Raw genomic sequence first — 22780 nt, 5'->3', positions numbered from 1 at the left:
TGTTACCCCTTTGGCACTTATAGTTGTTTTAAACAACAAACACCATATCATATTTTCTCCTAGACAGTGTCTCTTCTGCATAATTGGACACTGACTATTGTCAGTATCCAGTATAACATAATGATGCATAATTGGGCATTGTTCACTAAGGGGAACCGTAAAGTGATAGTCTGGATTTTTTAGACACTGCTCATAGAGACCAGTCTCATTTTTTCCCTAGATATACCTCAGAAATCTTCTGAACTGGAATATAAATTTCTTGCAGGTAAGGACCATGTCTCATATTCCTTTGTGTCTCACAGACTTTGTCAGACATTAGAAACACCCCCAAAATACCTTTTGGTTCATAATTGGTCTTCCAAAAAGGCTCTCTTAATTGTGGGGATGGTAGATCCCTGGATTATGCAGGACGAAGAGCATTTAAGAGGGAATGATTTTCTATTCCCATCTCAGAACAGATAGCATGCTCAGTGCCTATCCACACTGGGAAAAATAGTTCCCATTGTCAGAAGCCAAAAGCAAACTTAGTTTGATGGCATCAATATAATGCTTAATATGCTACATATTTGGCATCTGTTCCAGAGAAGACTATGTGTCAGGAACTCAGAAAAGGTCTCCTGGGCATACAGGCAGCTCTCGGTCTGTCTCCTACACATTAAATACACTCAGGCTAGGGAATATACATTTTTAAATGCATGAAACATGAGCCAGACTTGACACCCATCTATCAGAGCTGCTTAAGGATAATAAAACCAGTGCTGCCATTATAAGGAGAGGAAACCTGATGACCCACTGGAGATTTCTTCCAATCTAAACGATTCTATAAATTCCCCTAAAATCATAAAAAAGCAGATTAAGGATTCATGTAGGTGTTTGGACTATAAATACAAATTAATTTCTGCTCCAGCTGCAATTTTTCTCATCCTTGTAAGAAACACCTCTATCTCTGAGGTATTTCTGGGTGAAATACCAACGGAGTAGCTAAAGATAGACAGGACTCCTCCCAGGTGGGCACCTGTTTTCTTCTAATTTCACAAATAAAACTGCATCTTGAAATCAACTGAATTGAATCTTGCTGCTGTCCAAAAACATTTATCACTGAAAATCCGTTTTGTTTGGGGAGTAAGATATAATTATATACAGATTCAATAAGAATCTAAATGTTCCACTGAGAAATTCTTTATTGAAAATGTTTTGTTTGGACTCTAAGTAATCTATTTATTTCCATTTTCAGTTACTAGTCATATTATTGCCTTTGTTTTTTACTAAAAAAAAAATATCCTGCTTAAACACTCCTCTCATGAAAAGACTTGAATACTTTCTGATATCAGAAACTCCTTATTCTCCTTCTCAATTGGTTTTATGAAACTGTCAACTGACCCTTATTAAAGAGAGAAAATTAATTCTTTTTTAAAATCCTGTCACCTATTAGAGCTCAATAATAGAAATCAAAAGAAAATGGTAAATAATATTCTTTAGAGATTAATTTATCAACTAATACATTTTTAGCTCACATATTTGCTCTGATTATATGAAGTCAGACACCAAAATAGAAATGAACAAATTGATTGTGGATCATTTTTCCAAATGCATGGGGATAAATGCATATCCCTAAGGAAATATGCTCAGTTATGACATCACAGCTGTTCCTCCTATAAAAAGAACTATGTCCTGCAGCAAACTATAATTTCCCAAATAATGGGAATAAAAGATTAAAGAAAAGAAAAGCATGTCAGCAATAAAATCCAAGGATAGCAACCAGATGCCAGGCACATTAAAATACCATATCTGAAAAAGGATTGAAAAAAAGAAATCTTGAACCACTTGAATGCTTAAATGCAACATATTTCCACTCAAACTCACCAAAGATAAGAAACTGGGGGATATTGCTGCAATAACGGCTGCATGTATCCATGATCTTAGATAGTCATCTCCCACATTTACCTTGGCCATGTGACTTGCTTTGGCCAATGGGGCATGAGCAAGTTGACAGAAATGGAGGCTCAAAGCCCATGTGGGGCTTGTCCTTTCTTGCCTCCCTTAGATAACCTGATACTGTCATCATGAGAATAAACCTGGGCTAACAGTGTGGAGACGTGGTTCCCGTTGCTGCCATCATCCCAGCCAGCTGCCAGCACCAACCTCTTACCATGTGAATGACGCCATTTAGATCAACCAGCTCCCAAAATCCTGCTGCCTGAGTGGGTCGAACATGGCAACATGAGTGGGTCCAGGCAAGCCCAACAGAAGAACTGGCTAAGTGAGCCCAGTCCAAACGGTCAACTGATAGTATCATGGTCTAATAAGTGAGTAGTGTGTTAAGTTGCTAAGTTTTAGACGTTTGTTGTACAGCAAGAGCTAACTTGCTGTAACCGAGGTTACCATAGAACCCATTCCATGAACACACCGATTTATGGCCTGCTTACCATAGAGGAGAAGTGAAAGGCTGCCCTAAGGATAGATGGCTCTAGCAATTATTCCTGAAAGTGAGGTCACATGTGAAATACTGAGTTGTTATACTAAGTCACTTATATAAGCCACTGCTGGGGAGATCCTTACAAAATCTACATCCAAAGTGTGACGCCATGACACTGGCAGCTAACATTTATTCAGTGTAAGCCTTGGCCTATGGGCTTGGTCAAGACCATCTCATTTAACCTATACAAAACCTCATGTGGAAGGGATTATTACTATCTGTATTTTACAAATCAGACACTGAAGCTTAAGAAAGTTAAGCAACTTGCTCAGGGCTGCATAGTATTAGGAAGGAGCTTGAACTCACAAACCTGATTTGCTCAAGAGTCCGAGCTCCTAATCAGTAGGCTTTTCTACATGATATCTCCCTAACCGCATCCCCCATGAAAGGCCTATCCAGTCCACTGGGCTGAGAAATTGCCTGCACCAAGAGACTTATTCTCTTCTTCTTGAATCCCAGAGGACCAGACAGAAGAGACTCAATGATGCTGACCCACCTAGGCAAAAATATAGAGGAATTAGAATGGGTGGTGGACACGGTGGGTCTTGCCCTGGCCCGCAGACCTTGACAGAGACTGGGAGAGCAAGGGAGCTTCAGCACATGGGCAGGGCCTCTGTAACACACCGTGGCCTGGCCTGCCAGCAATATATGGCCCAGGCCTCTTGTGATTATGTGCCAGTCAGATTAGCAATGCCTCCCTTCCTGGTCTTGAGGGGTATGCAGGTTGGGGTGCGGGGGAGAAAAGAGTCATGGAAGGGCTGGAAAAACAGGTGGACGGTTGGGCAGAAGTTCCTTGTTTCCTACAGGTGGAGAAAGTGTTCCCTTGAGGAGAGGAGAGAGGTTTGATGTCTGCTGCACATTAAGTATCTGTCTGTCCTTCATTAATGAAACCTCTGGAATCAGGCCTGCTGTTTCTTGGATTCCTGACAATTTAAACTGCTTCAATCCTCTTAATACTGAGAAGAAAACAAGAAGCAAGGAGAAGGGAGTCCATCAACACAACCCCTCTTGAAAACCACTTGTTTCCAAGCAAGTAACATGAACAAAACCCTTCCTAAAGTAAATCAAAGCTCTAGTGCACGTGTGAGCTGAGTATCTCCTTGGGTTGGCTAAAATCACAAGTGTTTAAGGGACTCGCAGCTAAAGGTAGAAACTGGTTTTTAACCTCTGTCTGCCTAATGGAGCCTACCAGAGCTAATCTCTTTTTAAGAAACTCTTAATGCTTGCAGGACTCTAACACCCCAGGAAGTTATTCCTGGCACATTGATAGAGAACTAGTGAGAGGGAATAGAAAGCAGATGATAACTGAGCACATTAAGTATACCTAGGCAAATGTGAAGGGACACAGGTTAGAACCATATTCACCATATTCACCTTACATGAAGCAGAACACAATTTTAAGAAAAGCCCCAAACATGGGCATAAGAAAAGCCTGATCCCACTGAAGTGACCAGCGGGTCCTGCACAACTGCCCTATTTTGAGGCTGGCAGACATTTTCTGAGGCCCGTAGATCTCTCTGGCCTTTAACTCCTTCATCTGTTCAATGGGGCTGTTGCGAAGATGAAAAGATAAAGTCGGAGCACCTTCATTTTAGATGTCTCAGATGTGTATAACTCCACCGCGCCCCCCAGCTTAGCTCTTTTTTTTTTTTTAAGATTTTATTTATTTATCTGACAGAGACAGACACAGAAAGAGAGGGAACACAGCAGGGGAAGTGGGAGAGGGAGAAGCAGGCTTCCCACTGAGCTGAGAGCCCAATGTGGGGCTCGATCCCAGGACCCTGGGATCAAGACCTGATCTGAAGGCAGACGCTTAATGACTAAGCCACCCAGGTGCCCCCCGGCTTAGCTCTTAAAAACACCAGCATAATCTTATTAATTTCTTCTGCTGCTAAGTTTTAACATGAAAAAGAAAAAGACTACTAGAAAATTCTAATGTAGTGTTTGCTCTGGTCTAGGGACTACCCTAAATATTTTACATATATTAATATAATCCCTCCAGCAACCCCATGAGATAGCTACGATTATCCCTCCTTGATGAATGAGGAAACCGAGTTACCACCGACAGGTTAAGTAACCCAGCCAGGGGTTCAGAGCTCATGGCAGAGTCAAGATTCAAACCGTAGTCCTCCAGCAATAGGATCCTCACTCTCAACAAATAGGAAATTCTTAGGAGCACTCACCAAGCACTTCATAAAGGGAAGGATTGTACAAAAATAAAAGAGAATGCCATTTCAAAAATTACGTAACACTTTCCATCTCCAAAAGAGAGAAAGAAGAACACAGGGGGTGAACAATGGAGTCCCCAAAATTAAAAAGTAAAATTGGCCTTATGCTACCCAGTCATTGCGCTCGTTACATTAAAACCAATGAAACACTGATGTTTGGGAACATACACATTCTCTGGTCCCCCAGATCAGCATTTGGGAACTACTGAGATACAAAGCACAGAAAGCACTTCGACGACATGCCCAGCAGACATTCGTGGTCGCCGTAGTGCTAGACAGTCATACACCAGCCACACAGGAACCCAGCTCTTCGAGTGTTCACACTGATGCCCTTACACACACCCGACATAGACAGGCATACAGCGCCCCACAAGCAGCCAACAGGGATGTATCACATCTCGGTTTATGGCTGGCATCGGCACTCTGTTTTCTGCACAGCCCATCTCCCGCTTCTCCTCCCAACCTCCCTGACACATGAGGAGCAGGTGCAGGACAGCAGACATCCCCCAGGAAGGCCCAGGATGAGGGGATGGCAGGGCAGCAGCTCACAAAGAGCAGGCTGGGGAAGAAGCCTCCTGAACCAACACTTTCACTCTTCTCTGGCAAGGACAGCAAGACTTGGTGGAAGATGTCTCCCCCTCTCCTCTCACTCTCCTTCCACTTAATTTTGAAATAGACCAAAACCCTGCGGGTGAGCATCCAGCCAGCAGATTTCACTGTGCCTTTCTGTCCCTTGGCCTGGCTGGGGAGGGAGCATCTCCGACATCATCAGCTTGGGTTTGCAGAAGATAAGCACTTTGTTATCTGTCCACAGAGCAGGCGAGAATTATGTCTGGTGCAGGCTACCCCAGCAGCGACTGCGCCGCGATAGTAAAATTCTGCCTTCCAGATCTTAAAGTGGCTCTTTCTTAATTGAACAATTCCTTTTGGAATTGGGGAAGGGGGGTGTAGTCATAGAAATGAAATGCTCAGGGGCTTTCCTGGGAGGCCCCGAAGAACTGTGGTGAGTGGTTCTGGTGACCAAGGTTTAGACGTGCAGTTGATGAGTCTTTTCTGTAAAAGCCCAGGGAGTAACTTTCATGGACTCTGTGGGCCACACTCGGGGGTTCTGCTGCTCGAGCACAAAAGGAACAGGACAAGATACAGAAATGGATGAATGTGGCATGCGTCCATAATGTGTTTGTGGACACAGAAATGTGAGGTGCTTTTCCCTTCATTTTTACATGTCATGGAATGGGATCATTCTTTCAATTTTTTTTCCAACCCCTTAGATGTATAAATAACATTCTTGGTGTGGGCCTTGTTGGGTCATCGCTTACCAAACCCTGATTTATAATGGCAGCTCTGGCCATTCTTAGCCATAAACTCTTGGGCAAGTTCTCTTGTGGAGCTTCAGTTCCCCCCCTCTGTAAAACAGAAACAGTAAGAGCACCAGCTCATCTGGGCTTCCTGTGGTCACAGTGAAAGCAAAATGCTCTAGTGCAGAGCAGCTGGGCACGTACTCAGCGTGCTATAAACGTGAGCTGCGACTGCCATTCCCCTCCACTCTTCAAAACTCTCTGCAGCTTCTGCCAAATCCATCCAGGCTATGATCAAACAGGATCAAGGTTTTTCACGTCTCTATCAACAAAGAAACATTCTAGACTTTTTGTACTAACAACACTAGCCATCGAGAGTTTATGGGACCCTAAAACACGCCTCGAGCCTTTCAGGTTTCAGAGAGGATCTGAAGTGTTGAAAGGGTAAGCAAAAAGCAAGACCACGCACCTAACAACCAGGAGTCATAAGGCTCCTTCCCGAACTATAGCTCTTGCAAAGAACCAGCATCCTGCGTTCCTGGGGATCTTGTTTAAATCCAGATTCTGATTCATTAGGCTTGGCGAGGTCCTGAGAGTCTGCATTTCTAAAAATCTCTTAGATGATGCAATACCATTGGTCCTAGGACCAGGCTTGGAGTAGTCAGGCTCTACATGCAGTGAAAAATGTGAATTTTGCCCATTAATGACCAAAGTGGTCTACGGCCACTTTGGCCATGGTTTTCCACGATGAAGAGCCTTTGGAGCCAGACTGCTGAAGTCGGACTCATAAGTCTACCAGGTACCAGGTGTGTGGCCTTGGGGGCAAGTCTCTCAACCTTCCTTCCTGTACCTCACATTTCCTGCTGGTAAAGGGGCAAGGTCACAGCTCTCATCTCATAGGGGTATGAGGATGATTAAATGAAATAATCCATATATAAAACATTTAGAAGAATGCCTAACACACTGTAAATGTCCTATAAATGTAAGATAATCAGAAGATCAGGAAAAATAAAGATCCTTACCAAAGAATGATCTTAAAATGTACTGTAAGTGGCTTGTTCCCCTGTACAGCTAGGGACTTGTGTTGATCCATTCAAACCTTCCTACCGTTCAGTCCATTTTACAGTTAAGTAAACCAGACTTGCATCCAGTCAGTCATAAAATTAACTTAGGGAGAAAGTTCACCTTGAAAGGGCAGGACCCAGATGCCAACAAAGAAGCAGCAATTTCCAGTTCGGCTCCTTATTTATTTATCTGAGGGGCAGGCCCATGCCCCAGACCGCTAGGCAGAGGAAACAGTGGAGAACGCAGAGGACAATTCCCTAAGCCACACAAACCTGAACTTTACCAAAGTACCTTTCTCACTTGGGTCATTTCAGTGTGTCATTTTGGTAGGGGGTATGCTCCCATGCATCACAACCCCCTGAAGTAATTAACTCTTCCAGTCTAACTTTCAAGGGCAAGGCTTCCGTGTTCTCCTCTGTACAATGAGTGTTCTGGGTAAGATAACCAAATGTTCATGGTGTAGGGGACGAGTTTATTTCCTTTCCTCCAAATTGTACCTCCTCCTCAGATGAATCACACATTATGTCGCCCTCCCATCTAGCCAGCTGTCATTCACTGTGTGCTCAACCACCCCAAAGGTCTGTGTTAGGGAAAAGCACAGAGCCCAGCACACAGGAATCATGCAGTAAAAGATGACTGTGATTAGAGCAAAATCAGGGGGCCATCTTTTAAATGAACCACAGTATGACCGTGCCGTCTGGTTCCTGGATGTCAACTGAAATGCCAGGAGGTTTGTGGAACGGGGGAAGGCCAAGCAGGAACTTGGCTGGGGAAATGGCCACTGCCTTTCCTGAAGTTGGATTGGCAATTTACCACTCAATGAGAAGCTAAGTGAGTAAGGGACTGGAAGGAAGAGGGTCTACTGGTTGCTGGTCTTCAGGACCTGTCAGCAAACCTCATCCCCTACAGTAGCCCCAAGTCTCATCCTCTCAGACCATCTCAAAATTTCAGCTATGGATGAAGGGCCTGGCATACCAGCACGGCTTTCATTTTCTGGAGTACTCTGGCGGCTTCTGCCTCAAGTGCAGATGGAATCAGCTTTCCTGCCTCACGCCAGGGCTTCCTCAGACGTGGGCATGGATACAATTAAAGGATCTCAATCTGCTTTCAGAAGGAGCCCAGTGCCCCTGGGGATGACCCTCAACCAGTGGGGAATGGGAGTCATTGAACAGTGTCTTAGTCTCCCCTCCTTTGACAAGACAACTCTGCAGTAGTTTCAGTGCGGTTCCTCAGAGAACTTCCAGTAGCACTGGAACTCAGATGTCCACAGGGTGACCAGCTGTCCCCTCCCTCGACCGGCTTTTCCTCCTTCCCGGTCTCACTCTCCTGCTCCCTCATTCCAACCTCCTGAGACCACTGCCCAAACCACTGGAACGCACGCCATGTTTCATTCTCTGATTTGGGGAATCCACACTGGGACTACTGACCACACTGAAGTTTTTTTCAGAGTCCTGTAATATCCTGAATAGAATCACAGCCATTGTTACACTGCACTGCGGCTGCAGAGCCCCAAGGTCTTCCAAGGCCAAGATCAAATGGAAACCTGGAGCCCCTGGTGCCCTTGCACATGGACGGCACTCAATAACTATCAGTTGAGTGGACACCAGCAATACACTTGCTGCTTGTGCATCAGAGGTTCAAGAGGCAACCCCTGGTCTTTCTAACAATTCAGGGAATTCCTCTTCTATTTTAGAAAAGCTTATAAAATGCAATTAAGACAGAGACATCAGCAGCAGGGGAAAGGACATCTTAAGAAAGTTCATCTCTGGGAGCCTGGGTGGCTCAGTCAGTTAAGCATCTGCCTTTAGCTCAGGTCATGATCTCAGGGTCCTGGGATGGAGCCCTGCATCAGGCTCCCTGCTCAGTGGGGAATCTGCTTCTCCCTCTCCCTCTGCCCCTACCTGCCCCCACCAACTTGTGTGTTCACTCTCTCTCTCTGAAATAAATAAATAAAAATCTTTTAAAAAAGAAAAAGAAGGTCCATTTCTATTACATCCAGCCATGGCTGGCCCCACAAAAGACACCCCACGTTTCTCCATCTTTTTTGCTTGGCTCCTCGGAAAGAACCCAGCTCCATTCACCTCTGACTGTCCATCACCATAAACCACCTGCAGCCTCTCCTTCTCCTCCCTCCTCATCTCCTCTTTCTCTTTTGATTTTTATAAGCTCTGTACTTCCATCAAGGAATCACAACAAAGGACTAGATCAAAGAAATTGAAACAAATAAAGCTGATTGTGCTGCTGCTATTCCTTTAAATCTCTTTCTCCCCCGGGCCTTGAAGCTAGAGGTTGCGAATGAGCCTTCTGTGGATCAAGGGTGGTAGATGTGTTTCTGGGAAGTCCATACAATGTTCTAAAGTCACCGATACTCAAAATTCAGTATAGGAAACATAAAAATCCACATTTCAAGTTATTCTTGAAAAATTAAAGATCTGATGACATGAGAGGACAGTGAACTAGGGTGGGGTTAGCTGCTTCCTAGAGATGGGACCCACAGACCCCCATGGTCTGCAGTCCCCAGCACTCCCTTTTGCCTCTGACTTGGAGGTTCCTGTCCATTTCATATTGCCATTTCTGATCGTGACACACCGTTTACTGTGGTCTTTCTTGTTACCTGTCTGGTCCTAAGTGTGAGTATATTTGAGCTTGCTACTCCATATTTAAACACTGGGAAAAAAACAAGTCCCAACTGCTGTGACTGTTTCTTGTGTGTTTAAGTGCCTCTGGCAAAAGGCTTCCTATTCTAATGCCATCATGCCTTATACCATTATTTGGAATACCATCTTGATGATGATGATGATGATGTTGTAATGATACTTGGGGAATGAATGGATGGCAGTCTTTCATAGCACATATGCCTGCCTAATCCTACAGATGCTGTTTTGATTTTTAAAGAAGTCATTAACACAGAGGGATTCAGAAGAGATGAGGAATAAATGCATTAAAAACAGAAAGAAGAGTGCACCAAGAGGCTCGTCTCACGTATGCTTGCATTATCCTTGCCCCCCTGAAGGGTAGACTGGTGGGCAAAAGAAAAGAAATCCTTCCCATCCACACCTTGGATTCCAATTCTCGCAAGAACTCAGACTTCTTCATCTTACCACTAAAGTTGTAAAGTCAAGCTCAAGAGCCATTTCACCTTAACCCCGAGCAAGGGGAGAACTTTGACTACACCCTATGAATCAGCATGCCTTGGCACACAAAGAGGACACTGACAGTTTGCATTAAGTTCATAGATCCATAAACCCACAGTAAATACCAGACTCCTACAAAGTTAGAAGTTAGTAACAAAAATGCAAAGGCAACAGGAAGAATAATTTCCATAACCTCTCAGAGCTCAAAGACAGAACTTAAATAGCTATGAGACCTACCACTTACTGAATGACCACAATTCTTCCAACATCTAATCAGACACCAAACAAGTATCTGTCTGTGGGCAAGAAACTAGGAATGAAATGATCATCAAGACAGACACAGGCACCGCTTTTGTGAAGCTCATGGTCTACCAGGAGTCATTAAACACATAATTACAATTGTTTTGTTAATTATAAGTGTAAGGAGGGCATGAAAGAGAAGTCAAGATATGGGAACATGTATCAGGAGACCAAATCTAGGAACAGAGACACATCCCCCCAGAGAAATAGCATTTAAGCTAAAGCCTAAAGGTTGAGTAGGGTTTGCCCAGGCAAAGAGCCTGTCCATCATTATGGAGTACTTCCTACGTGTCCTGCTACCGTATCAGGCATTGGGGTTAGAGAGATGAATTATCAAGTGCCTTTCCGAAAAGAACTCATAGTCTACTGGGACTAAATAGGCTTCTATCTTATCTGCTGCTGGGAAATGACAGGGTCTCTCCATCACCATGTAACAAATTAAATAGTCATTTCAAAAATGTTCTGATGCTCAGAAAAATTCAACCAAAAATCTTCCTAATTCCAAACGGTTCTAAGGACAGAGAATTTCTCAAATACTTTTTAAAAAATACAGATGACACTGAGAAACTGTCAAAGCCCGTGGTGCACCTGGGGCTTCCCCGAGATAACGAGGCATGTTGTATGGGGATATGTAAGCCCCAGAAGGAAATACACAGCTGGCACAGGGCAACCCAACCATCCCAAAGAAAGGTTAAATGAAGGACTGAATAAAGAGGAATGAGGTTGGATATTAAACCTTGGAGAACTATAAAACATTGTATTGTTTTGTGGTTAATAACATTAACGGTATTAATAATGTTAATGAGAACTTTGTTGAGGATAACCAAGCATACTAGCAAATCTCTATGTAGACTTAACACATTCAGTTCTGTGGGTAAGTACTATCACTGTCCCCATTTTATGGATGAAAAAACTGGGGATTAGACAAGTTGAGAAATATCTGGGGGTTGAGTGGAACAAGAGGATGGACTCACTGAACAAGTTTCTTGGGCTTTAATAGACATAAAAGGATAAACAATGAGGTGCTAGGCCTGTGTGAAGTGGGTAACTGGTACTGAGACTCCTCCACATAAACTTAGGACTCAACAGGGTTACACCCTCAGTGAAAATAGATGATAGAAGTCCAATCGCTGGGACAGGAAGACCCCAAAGAAATCTAACAACATCTCCTGGGCTTTGAGTGAGGAAAAACACTTGGGCTGCCTGGAGAATTTATATTCACGACTCTTCCATCACAAGAGTTTGGGGTTCCAGGGTACATGAACCAAGTTGTCTAAGAAACCCCAAGGTCAGAATTCAGTACAAAAAATTATCCTAAGCAAGTGGTATCTCCTTGGGCACCTGGTTGAAACAAATGAACCTGAACCATTCCAGAGTCCTAGAAATAAAGCCTTTCTGGAAATTAGTCCATAATCCAAAATTACAACACGAAAGAAAAAAGATCCAGCGTGAATCAAAGTCAGCAGTCACAGTACATGATAGGAAAGACTGCCAAGGCCTTCAGCCAATAGAATGAAGACTATAAAATAAATGTTTAAAATAATTGAAGATATAAGGGAAGGAAAAAAAATAAAAAAGGATACTAGCAACAAGACCAGTCATATGGGGGGGGAAAACCTATATAAAATAAAAATAAAATCATTGAAAAGGAAATCTTGTTCAATTGGCTATTGGCAGATAAGCACACCTTGAGAGACTTAGTGAGTAAGAAGACAAAGCTACAGAAATGTAATGTAAGAAATAAAGAGAAGAAAATATCAAAGAGGCCAGTAGATAAAGAAGAATGAATGAGAAAATCCAACCTATATCTGGTAAGAGTTCCAGAAGGAGTGAATAAAGAAGGTAAAAGAGAGACTATTTTTTTTAAAGATTTATTTACTTATTTGAGAGAGAAAGAGCATGCGTGCACACAGTCGGGACAGTGCGGGGGGGCAGAGGGAGAGGGACAGAGAAACTCAAGGAGACTCCAGACTACATGGGTCTTGATCTCACAACTGTGAGATCATGACCTGAGCCAAAACCAAGAGTCAGACCCTAACTGACTGCACCACTCAAGTGCCCTGATAAAGGAGACACTATTCAAAGACAAATTCAGATTCAGATTCAGGAAACGGCAAATCCTAAGCACAGTCAGCAAAACTATGTTCAGACCAAATGCGTGGTGCTGAAACTCCAGGACACCAAAGACAAAGGGAAGCTCTAGCAACCAAACAGAAGCAAAGGCGGGATGCCTGAAGAGGAGCGAGAATCACGAGACTGACAACAGACTTCTCCGTGGCGCCACTAGGTGCTCACACAGGGTCCTGCCCACTTGAGAGTACAAATAGAATTTCAACTTAATCACTTACGAGTGTGGCTAAAATAAAAATATTTTTAGGTAAACAAACAAGTGTATTAGCCTCTGAAAAAATGTATCGCTGAAATAACTATGAAAGGATACACTTTTAAAAGGAGATGGAACCTAGACGTAAGGAATTGGGGATATGAAGAAATAGAAAACAAAAGAACCAAGCCCACCTAGCTGGCTAGGTCAGTGGGGCATGTCACTTTCGATCTCAGGGATGTGAGCTCAAGCACCACGTTGGACGTAGAGCTTATTTTTAAAAAATTGAAAAGCAAAGAAAACAAAAGAGCTGGTAAACATCTTGGTGAATCTGAATAAATATTCATTGACTCTATAAAAATCATGATGCTGACAGGATCACGGTGGTCTTTGGAGTTAAAGCATCGGATCCTCATGTTGTTAAGAATAAGCATACGGATCAGCTGTGGATTGGCTTAGACATGATGTCTACGATGTGTGTTCAACTTTTGAGGAAATCTATAACACAGAGTGAGAATTACATTGAGTGGTGGTAGTTTTTCAGAAAATAACTGGATAAACCAGGAAAAGGAGAATAGGGAGTAATGAGGAGAGAGAAGTAACCGGTAGAGGGCAAAAATGTGGGAATAAAGAAAACTCAATCCAACAAAAAAGCAGGAACAGACTTTTTTTGAGCATTAAAATAATCAGGGTTAATAATAGAAAATAAGTAAAATTATCAATAAATACAAATAGACTAGATATACCAATCAAAAGACAAATATATCAGATTGGACTTTTTCTAAATTACAAGATACTCACCTAAAATATAAAGACATCAAAAGTTTAAAAGTATAGAGAACTTATGCACAAAAATCCCAGATAGAGTTATATTAGTAACAGGTTATTTTGTAAGTAAAAGCATTAAGGATTGAAGAAGGTTCTCATGTAATATTAAGGGCACAATTCACCAGGAAGAAATAACAATTGCAACTTTTACTCACCTTATGAACATAATCTTAAATATACTTAAAGCAAAAAAAAAAAAAAAAAAAGTGACAGAACTACGAGAAATAGATAAATCTCCAAACTTTTTTTCAGTGATTATACAGACAAAAAATATTAGGAAAGATATAGATCTGGACAACACAATTAACAAGGTTTATCTAATGAACATCACAGAGACTCCTGAAGTTTGAATATTTAGAGAGTACGTAACAATTTCAAGCACACAGGCACCAGTTACAAAAACTGACTACCTTCATTGGTCCCAAAGCAAGTTTCGACAAATTCCAAAGAATCAGCAGAATACAAACCACAGCGCAAAAAAATGAGAGATAGTAACTAAAAGATAACTTAAATGCATATATGTTTGGGAATTTAAAGTTGTACTTTTAATTACCATAAGAGGAATAGCAGATATTTTTAAGACTTACTCTCAAAGGAGAAATATTTCTGAAAACAGAAAATATTTAGAACTAAAAGAAAATGAAAATGCCATATTTCAAACCCTGTGGGGAAGAACTCAAGAAATCATTTAAAGGACATTTTATAGCTGTAGATGTTTCTCATAGAAAAGTAGATTTAACATTAATGAGCTAAGCTTCAGTCTTAAGAAGGTAGAAAACAAGTAGAATAAATCCAAAGCCTATAGAAGGAAAGAAGTAATAAAATTAAAGCAGTCAATGAAATATAAACTTATAACAAAATCTCCTTCTTTTTAAAAGAAAACAATGTGATAATAACCATAAAGGCAAGGTAATGCACTGATAGAAAGTGTGAACTCTGGAGGTGATGGGTCTGGTTTGAGTCCCCACTCTGCCATTTCCCAGTTGCATGGCCTTAGGACGTGAATTGTGGCTGCATTGGTGGAGTTACAGCCTAAAGCCCAAACTACCCACCAGACCCCAGTGCCCATGCACGGATTGGTTACCCTCACAACAGGACTTCCAAGTTCTATACTCTGATCGGAGTGGCTTCCTCCCGTAAAGAAACAGGGTATTACTGTCCCCATTGAACAGATGGAGAAACTGAAGTTTGGAGAATTTATGTACATCTCCCTAAAGTCATGTAATATAAGACACTGGAGCTGGTTCAAGATGGGATCTTTCTGGCTGCAAAGTCTGCCCTCCTAACCACCATGCTTATCTATAAGAGAAGAGGACTATCCCGAAGGGCCATTCAGCATAGCCCTGCTCTGGAAAGCTACTTCCTATATATACCCAACCTCAGGGACAATGTCTTTAAAGGTAAAACATAAAAGAAAAGGGGCAAATGCACAGAATTCCCTTGCTTGGGTATAGAAGTTCCTGCTCTTACTAACGGTAACCCAGCAATTAAGATCATGGGCTTTGGAGTTAGAAATAATAAGAACGATTGCTAATATTTATTAAACACTATGTATCAAGCATAATACTAAGCTCTTTCCATCTTCACAACCTCCCTTTCTGCAGGTTCTGTTAGTGTCCCATAACACAGATTAAGAACCTGAGGTGCTGAGAAGTTAACCTCATGCAGGTAAAAATTGGCAGAGGCAGGATTCAAATCCTGTCCACCGAACACCAGAGCTTACATTCTTTTTCTTTTTTTTTTTTAGATTTTATTTATTTATTTGACAGAGAGAGAAGTCATAAGTAGACAGAGAGGCAGAGGGGGAGGGGGAAGCAGGCTCCCTGCTGAGCAGAGAGCCCAATGCGGGGCTCGATCCCAGGACCCTGAGATCATGACCTGAGCCAAAGGCAGAGGCTTAATCCACTGAGCCACCCAGGAGCCCCCAGAGCTTACATTTTTATCCATGCTTCACTCCGGGAGCCTAACCTCCTCATCCACTGATTGGGGGTGACAAGAGCCACCCCATCCCCCAAACTCTGAAGAGGAACTGAGACAGGTAGGGAAAGCCACAAGCACAGAGTCTGGCATGATGGCAGTAACGGTGGTGACAGCTGATGCTTGCAAAGACATGGGCCTAAAATGATTTTACCATTCCTGATTGTTCCAGAATAACTGAATGCATAAAATCCACAAAAAGAAGCCTTTCCTTCCAGTTCATCTCACAAATCTTCAAGAGGACAGATCATCTGTGCTCTCTATGTGAATGCTTATTTCCAAAATCAAGATCATAGCATTTCCCACCATATAAAGACATAAAGAAAAGTATTTAAAAGAATCTGACAAATAAAACTGTAGAGAAGTGGGGGGGGGGGTGCAGGCTCACATCACCCAATGCAGTAAGTCTAGGCTTCAACTTCATTTTCCAGAATTCTTGAAATAACAGTGATGGCAGCATAAAAGACCAATTAATCATGTTGTTTGTTCTCTGTGTGTGAGTCACTGTTGCCATCTACAGTTAAAGATGGGGCCATGCAGCGCTGCCAAAGAGCTCATTCTAGAAGCACCTAGAGATGGTGATGCTCAGAAAACACGCTTGCTCAGTGAGTCCAGAAAAGAAAGATGCTACCTGCAGGAGAAGCTCTTTCTCAACCACCTCTTCCGTCTTGCTGATGAGACGTTTCTGCAGGGTGTGGATCTTCTGTATCAGCTCAAAGGTACTGGGGTCACTGGCCTGTTCAGAGGGAACAAAATAAAGCAGCTGAGATATCATCAGTTCAAAGCACTGAAGTCTCTATGTAAAATAGTTCTTTTCTTATTAAAATGTATCACAAACCTACAGACCCCACACAGAGAGAATTAAAACCAAAATAAAAATAAAAATAAAAGGGCATAACAGATTGCGATGGCCATCAAAAAAAGGCTGAAGTTTGGCTAATGTCTTATCTATTGGCTCTAGTTGGCCAATAAATGGAAAATGAACAGGTGTATTCTGCCGGGGGGAACAAGGATAATACTAATAATAACAATCATGATAGCTACTATGCATTATACCTGATTCTCTGCCACCGTCCCAACACCCTGCTAAGTGCTTTTCATACAATATCAAGTTTTAGGCCCACGACAGTCCTAAGAGACAGCACTGGTCTTCCCCTCTTATAGAGAGGGCAACTGAGGCTCTGAGGAATAAGTCGTCCACCCACACTGGTAAGAGTCAGAGCTGGATTCGGCCCAGATATGCCTGGCTCTCAAGCCTGCCGTTCTTCATTACTATGCTCTGAGGCTTTTCCTCCTGTGCCCTCTGTTTCCGAATGAATGAGACAGGCTTCCCTAATTTATTCAAACTCAGGATTCTCCTTTGGTAATTGCCAACAAGAAGATTCATTATAGCCTATGATGGGGAAGGTTTCTAGGATGTGGACTTCTGCTAATAATTGGCAGCAAAACACAACCGTGGCATTTAGCTCTCAAATGGGGTTATCAATCTGTTAAGCTCTGAGGCAACTTCAATAACTATCTGTGTACAATTCAAACAAATGCTACAGTTATAAATTGATAATCTGTCCTCTCGACTTTGAGCCAAAGTTCTGCTTTCAACTGTACTGACATTTTGAATTAATCTAGCAGCTAAATATTTTCATCTGCTTCCACAATATTTTCTAATTTTTTAAATAGAAATTGACACGGAATTGGAAACTTTAAAGATCTGCTTGAAAACACATGGAATAAACTAACACAACAGTAAATGAATTTTAAGTCTTCAGCTCTACTTTCCCAGACACATCCATATTATTGTTGGTTTAGTAAATGACACCACTCTTGGCATTCAAAGAGGAATAAATTAGGGTCAAAACCACGGAGAGAAAACATTCCACCGACTTTGACTTTGCTTAAGAAATACTAAGCAGTGCCAACTGACATCCACATGCTGGGACTAGATCTGGCATACATTCTTCTGGCAAGAATGCACGTTGTTAAAATGCAGGCCTCATGTTTACATAGCAATTTGTAATGCATTGTCCTTAATGCTTTCTTCATTAAAAGGAAAAAGTAGAAATGAAAACCAAAAACTGACTTGGCTGATGGCTCCTTCTTATGTCCTATACTTTCACCCTCCCCAAACCCTAACTGGTGGTGTCGTCAAAGCCCCTCCTGGCACCCACAGGGCTGGCCACAACTCTGAGAGAGGGCCATCTTTTCTTTGAATAAGCAGAGCTTATTGTTAACTGTTATCTGTAGGGCTGGTGGTAACGTCTATCAGGAAGTCTTAAAATAAAATATGAGAGTTGTTGTCCATCAGCTACCAGTGAGACATTTGCTGTGTCCCCAGATCCTCAGAAAAAGGGTTTGGCTAACACAATGCTAGTCTTTCAAAAAAAGGGCTAGTTGACAAGAGCCTTGTTTCCTGCAGCAAAGAATACAAAGACGAGCTGAAAGAAGGTATAGCTGCTGGTAGCCAAGATGGCTGAAGGCAATCAACAATCTGAGACAGGTAGAGTTAGGAGTACTGGTTGACCAAAAACTACCTACCAGGAAAAATCTCAATTGGTGATGCCAGCTCACAACTCACCTGGGTCTTCTTTAAATGGAAGGGATTTTGTCTAAGACTTTTTAAATAAAACCCAAGTAAACCATCTGGTTCTGGTTAAACAAAACCCAAGTAAACCATCTGGTTCTGGAACAACCCAATTTACATTTGATCCAGACTTACATTTTAGGTGACAATTTTCATAGCATTAAATAAAACCGAGCTTCTTCCTGTGCTTTAGGTAGGAGATTGTGTGGGGTAGGAGAAGAGATTTGGGGAGGAGAGGAAGGCTCTGCCAGGTGTTACCTCAAGCTTTCTCCATCTGTGCACGTTCATGGGGTTCTCCAGTTCCTCCTCCAGGGCTCGACATCGTGTCCTCTCCTTCAAGAATTCTCTTTGCATGTGGAAAAGCTCCTGCCTGAATAAGACAAGCTTTGTCTTATTAAGAAATTCTCCACCATTTGGATATCATGTCTTTATGTGGCTATAGACCCACTACACTATACATAAAAAGTTGGCATTAGGGAGACTTCTGTGAACACAGACCAGCCTCCAGCCAGACACAGATGTTACCAATCCCTGCAGGGCACAAAACCTCAGCGTTAGCTTTAATCAAAGTACCAGAGCTTCAGAATCATGATTCTGAATACTCAAGGAGTTTACAAGTATATAAGAAGAACAGGAAGGAAGTGAATTATGAGAATTTCAATATGCTCTTCAATGCTTCTAAACATCTCTACATAAAGAACGATCTATCTTTTATGTCCTACCACAAAATATGGCACCTGACTGCAGGACACCGAGGCTCCAGTGATGACCTGACACCGATCAGGGTAGTGAATTTCACCCTGACTGTGCACTGGAGTCACCTGGGGAGCTGCACAACCCACCTTCACCTGGACCCAACCCCTGCAGGGATTCCGAAACCTTCATTGGTCAAGCATGTTACTTGGGTTTCATAGGTTGTAAAGTCCTCCTGATAATTCTAACGCACAGCCAGGATGGAGAAGGATAGAGTTAGCTGTGATATTTTATTTGATGGTCCACAGCTAACTACACAGATGGCTGCAAAAGTCCTGAAGAACTAGCTCCGGCTCAGACCTACTGCTCCAATCTGCGGGAATCTCTAGTTAATAGGCCTGCACATCAGCCATTCATAGGACCCTGGGAGCTGGCAGCCACCCTATGGAACAAGGCGCTTTGTTGCGGGGCGGAGAAGAGGCAAACACTCACATTGACATGGGCAATAAGGATATTATTATCTGTCCTCGTCTGTTGTGGGTGTGCAGATTACTAATACCAAGCCATCTCTTTTACTTAATTGCTTCATTTAAACCAATAATACAACTTCCCCTCATTAGCAAGACAAACCATTAGAATTAAATGCATGATGTTCACTCAACAGGGAGCTCAGCACAAGCTGCTTAGAATTAAAAGCATATTTTTAACACTTCGATTTTCTAGAATGTCGTCAGAAGAGAAGGGTGGGAGGGAGTGTTAGCTACTGTTATGGACAGGTTATTTTGTTCTAGGCTCTGTGCTAGGCACATTGTGTTGGTTTTGATGTTTAGCTACAAGTCCGAAGCTCAGATAAGTTAAGAGATTTGCCCAAGGTCACACAGCTTGTGGGTGGCAAGGCTGAGATTGGAATTCATGCTGGCTTGCCTCCAATATCTTCAGTGAGTTGTCTTCCCATTGAAGAGAAAAATATAAGTTGTTATCCACAAGCCAGTGATACTGACTAGGAATGGATAGAATATGGTCCTTTGTGTATATAATAGAAATAACTCATGGCTGGCAAGTTTGGTGATGATCTTTGAGATCACTCAATAGCTCCTTAGAATGAACGTGTTTGTCTTAGAAATGTCAGTGGTGGTATTTCTGGATAGTAAACTCCATGCGTGATTTTTTAATCCCTCCTTTATGTTTTTTTCCGCATTTGCCACATTTTCTACAGTGAGTGTGTTCCACTTTCATCATCTGAAATACAAGCAACTCTAGAAAAAATAAAAAGTATTGATCCGTCCTCGATGGTGGCAACTTCCCTTGCTATTCCTGAATATAATCGCTGCAACTAAATATCAACACTATCTTCTAATTCAATTCATTTAAGAAGCAGAGGCGGCCTGTGTCCTTGTCCCAAGGTGGTCAAGGATACTGTTCATCTACAAGTCCACAGGGAATAAGGACAGCTCCGGAGACAACACCAGGCCTCTTATTTGGTTTCCTGCAATTGCCTACATAAAACATGGTGATGTTCTCCCAAAGGGGAAGTAGATCTTGTATAATACAAGATTTAAGGCCAGAAGAAGGCCCACTAAGCTAAAGCGAAAGCTGCAGAAGATAAATCAAGAGTGAGATATAAAATTTGGCCGCCTTCTAAGGAAACAGAGTTTTCAAATAGTGATAAAATTAAATTTTTTCCTTCTTTTCATTCTGTATATAATTCCAAGAAAAAGATGTGCAAATGTTACCAGGATTAAATTTAAATACTGCTGCTCGATCGCTTGCATGCTGCCTACTTAAAGAAATTCTGAAAAGCTCGTTGGGGGAAATGGTTTTCTGAATTGTATCTAGCTTGTGTCTGTGATCTGTCCTGAAATGTCTTTGTTTTATTTTTTTTTAATTTTTTTAAAGATTTTATTTATTTATTTGACAGAGAGAGATCACAAGTAGGCAGAGAGGCAGGCAGAGAGAGAGAGAGGGAAGCAGACCCCCTGCTGAGCCGAGAGGCCAGTGTGGGGCTCCATCCCAGGACCCTGAGACCATGATCTGAGCCAAAGGCAGGGGCTTAACCCACTGAGCCACCCAGGTGCCCCAATTTTCTTTTTTAAAAGCCAGAATACGTTTCTAAAAAAATCTTTTTGCACTCACTTATATTCCCTTAAGGACGAACTAGTTCACTTTTTTGGTGACATAGAAAGGGCATAATGTAGATTCTCAATTATGGAAAAGTTGTTCTCATTATTTGATCATAATTTCATCATATGAGAAAATTGATTTATACAACCTGATATAGACCTTCCACAACCAACAAGCAACGAACATATAAGGTCATTTCAGGAGCTCCCCCGAGACCACAGTGCCCTCACCTCTGAGTTCATCGACATTAGCCTGTTACCATTATTATTATTATTACCTGAGTTCATCGACATTAGCCACACTCCTGGCAAGAATCCCCTTTTCTCTGCGAAGTTTCTTAATCTCAAGTTTGAGAATTCTCATGTCCTCCACCCTCTGGTTGTACTGGCTCTCGCCTTTATTCAGCACAGACTGTTGGATCTTGATCTTCTCATAGAGCAAAGCCAACTCATCATTGCGCCGGACAAGCTGAGACCCGAGGATATCTCTCTCGCTGATGACCTAGAGAGATAGGGAAAAGCATGGCCATTAGGGAAATAAAAAGTCTCATTTTCATTATGGCAGCCTCTTTCATCCTGTCAAAGATCTCTCAAATGTCCATGTATGTGTACTAGGCATCCAGTGGGCAGGGCACTGGAAAGATCCTACTAGACATTCAGCACAGCTCCTCCCATGTGTTTGCAGTCCCATCGGAAAGAGAAAGAGTACAACAAATCATCCATCATCATCATCATCCCACATTTCTTGGCCTCTGGGTGTTTGGTTTTTTTCCCAACCCATTATTTTATAAATGTTAGATTTTGAATGACTTTATGGTGGGCTAGCTCTTGCCCGTTTCCACCAGTCCTTACTGTCTTACACTAGCCAATTTCTCTTTTTTTTCAACCTGCCAAATCTCTGAAAGCATTTCAGTTCTAACCCCCTAATTATGCATTTGAGTTTCTAACTCCAGAATTATATAATTATTCATTGCAAGTACATGTGAGCAATTATATTGTACTGGAATGTAAGTTCCCTGAGAACAGGGACCTTATTTTCCCGTTGACCAGGGTATCCCCAGTGCCTAAAGGATAGTAAGTGCTCATAAATATGACTTGAATAATGAATGACTATTTCATAAGTAATCAACAGAAGATGGGTTTCTACTGCTGTTCTTCCAACAGATGGAATGCAAAGCCTAGAAAAAGAATGAGGATTCATGAAAAGTGGAAGCACACAGTTGTGTCTGCTGATGAGATCTGCAGGTCTGGTGAGGAGGGGTTCCTACCTGGTCTAATTCCTTCTTCTGTCTCAGCCTCTCCCCATCAGCCTCAGCGATGATTCGCAGGAGTTTTCTCTCTTCTGCTTCCTGCTTTTCAATGAAGTGTTTGGTCTCCAGAGCTTGTTGTCTTAGCTTCTGCAGCTCGGCCTGACAAAGAATGAAAGATACAGAGAGATTTTGCTCTGTGGCAATACAGACCTGGACGTCGGGCCCAGATTTAGATGCACAGTTGTTCTTCTTACACTGACCCCCTGATGTTTCGTTTAGCGTGGTTTGATCCCTTTCCCAAGCAAAACCAGCTTCACACACACACACACACATGCACACACACAGGCCTTGCAATAGTGCTGTAAAGAAACAATAGTGTACATCACGGTGATCATGTTTATTCTATGAGTTGTGCCCTTGAGGGATTTCCATCCTTTTTCTAGATACGGATAGCAGAGGCTTCACTGGCATTCAGCAGCTCTTCTCTTCCCAGCTAAACAAGGTGAGAAT

General features: G+C 42.2%; 1 protein-coding gene across 3 annotated transcripts in view; it reads right to left on the bottom strand.

The window, feature by feature from the left end:
- Nucleotides 1-22780, bottom strand: part of LOC111145180 (cilia and flagella associated protein 58) — a 115720-nt gene that overhangs the window by 27749 nt on the left and 65191 nt on the right. For all 3 annotated transcript variants that reach the window (XM_022499894.1, XM_022499893.1, XM_022499892.1), the window contains 4 exons: nucleotides 22289-22429; nucleotides 21299-21522; nucleotides 18466-18577; nucleotides 16261-16365 (listed from right to left, as the gene is read on the bottom strand). In XM_022499894.1, the coding sequence (XP_022355602.1) occupies nucleotides 16261-16365; nucleotides 18466-18577; nucleotides 21299-21522; nucleotides 22289-22429 (582 nt within the window). The remainder of the gene's footprint in view (nucleotides 1-16260; nucleotides 16366-18465; nucleotides 18578-21298; nucleotides 21523-22288; nucleotides 22430-22780) is intronic.

Source organism: Enhydra lutris, unplaced genomic scaffold, assembly GCF_002288905.1.
Source record: "Enhydra lutris kenyoni isolate GAN:26980312 unplaced genomic scaffold, ASM228890v2 scaffoldscaffold12, whole genome shotgun sequence".
NCBI classification, from domain to species: domain Eukaryota; kingdom Metazoa; phylum Chordata; class Mammalia; order Carnivora; family Mustelidae; genus Enhydra; species Enhydra lutris.
The sequence above is the reverse complement of the archived record's forward strand: the minus strand, read 5'-3'. Positions and strand labels throughout refer to the sequence as shown.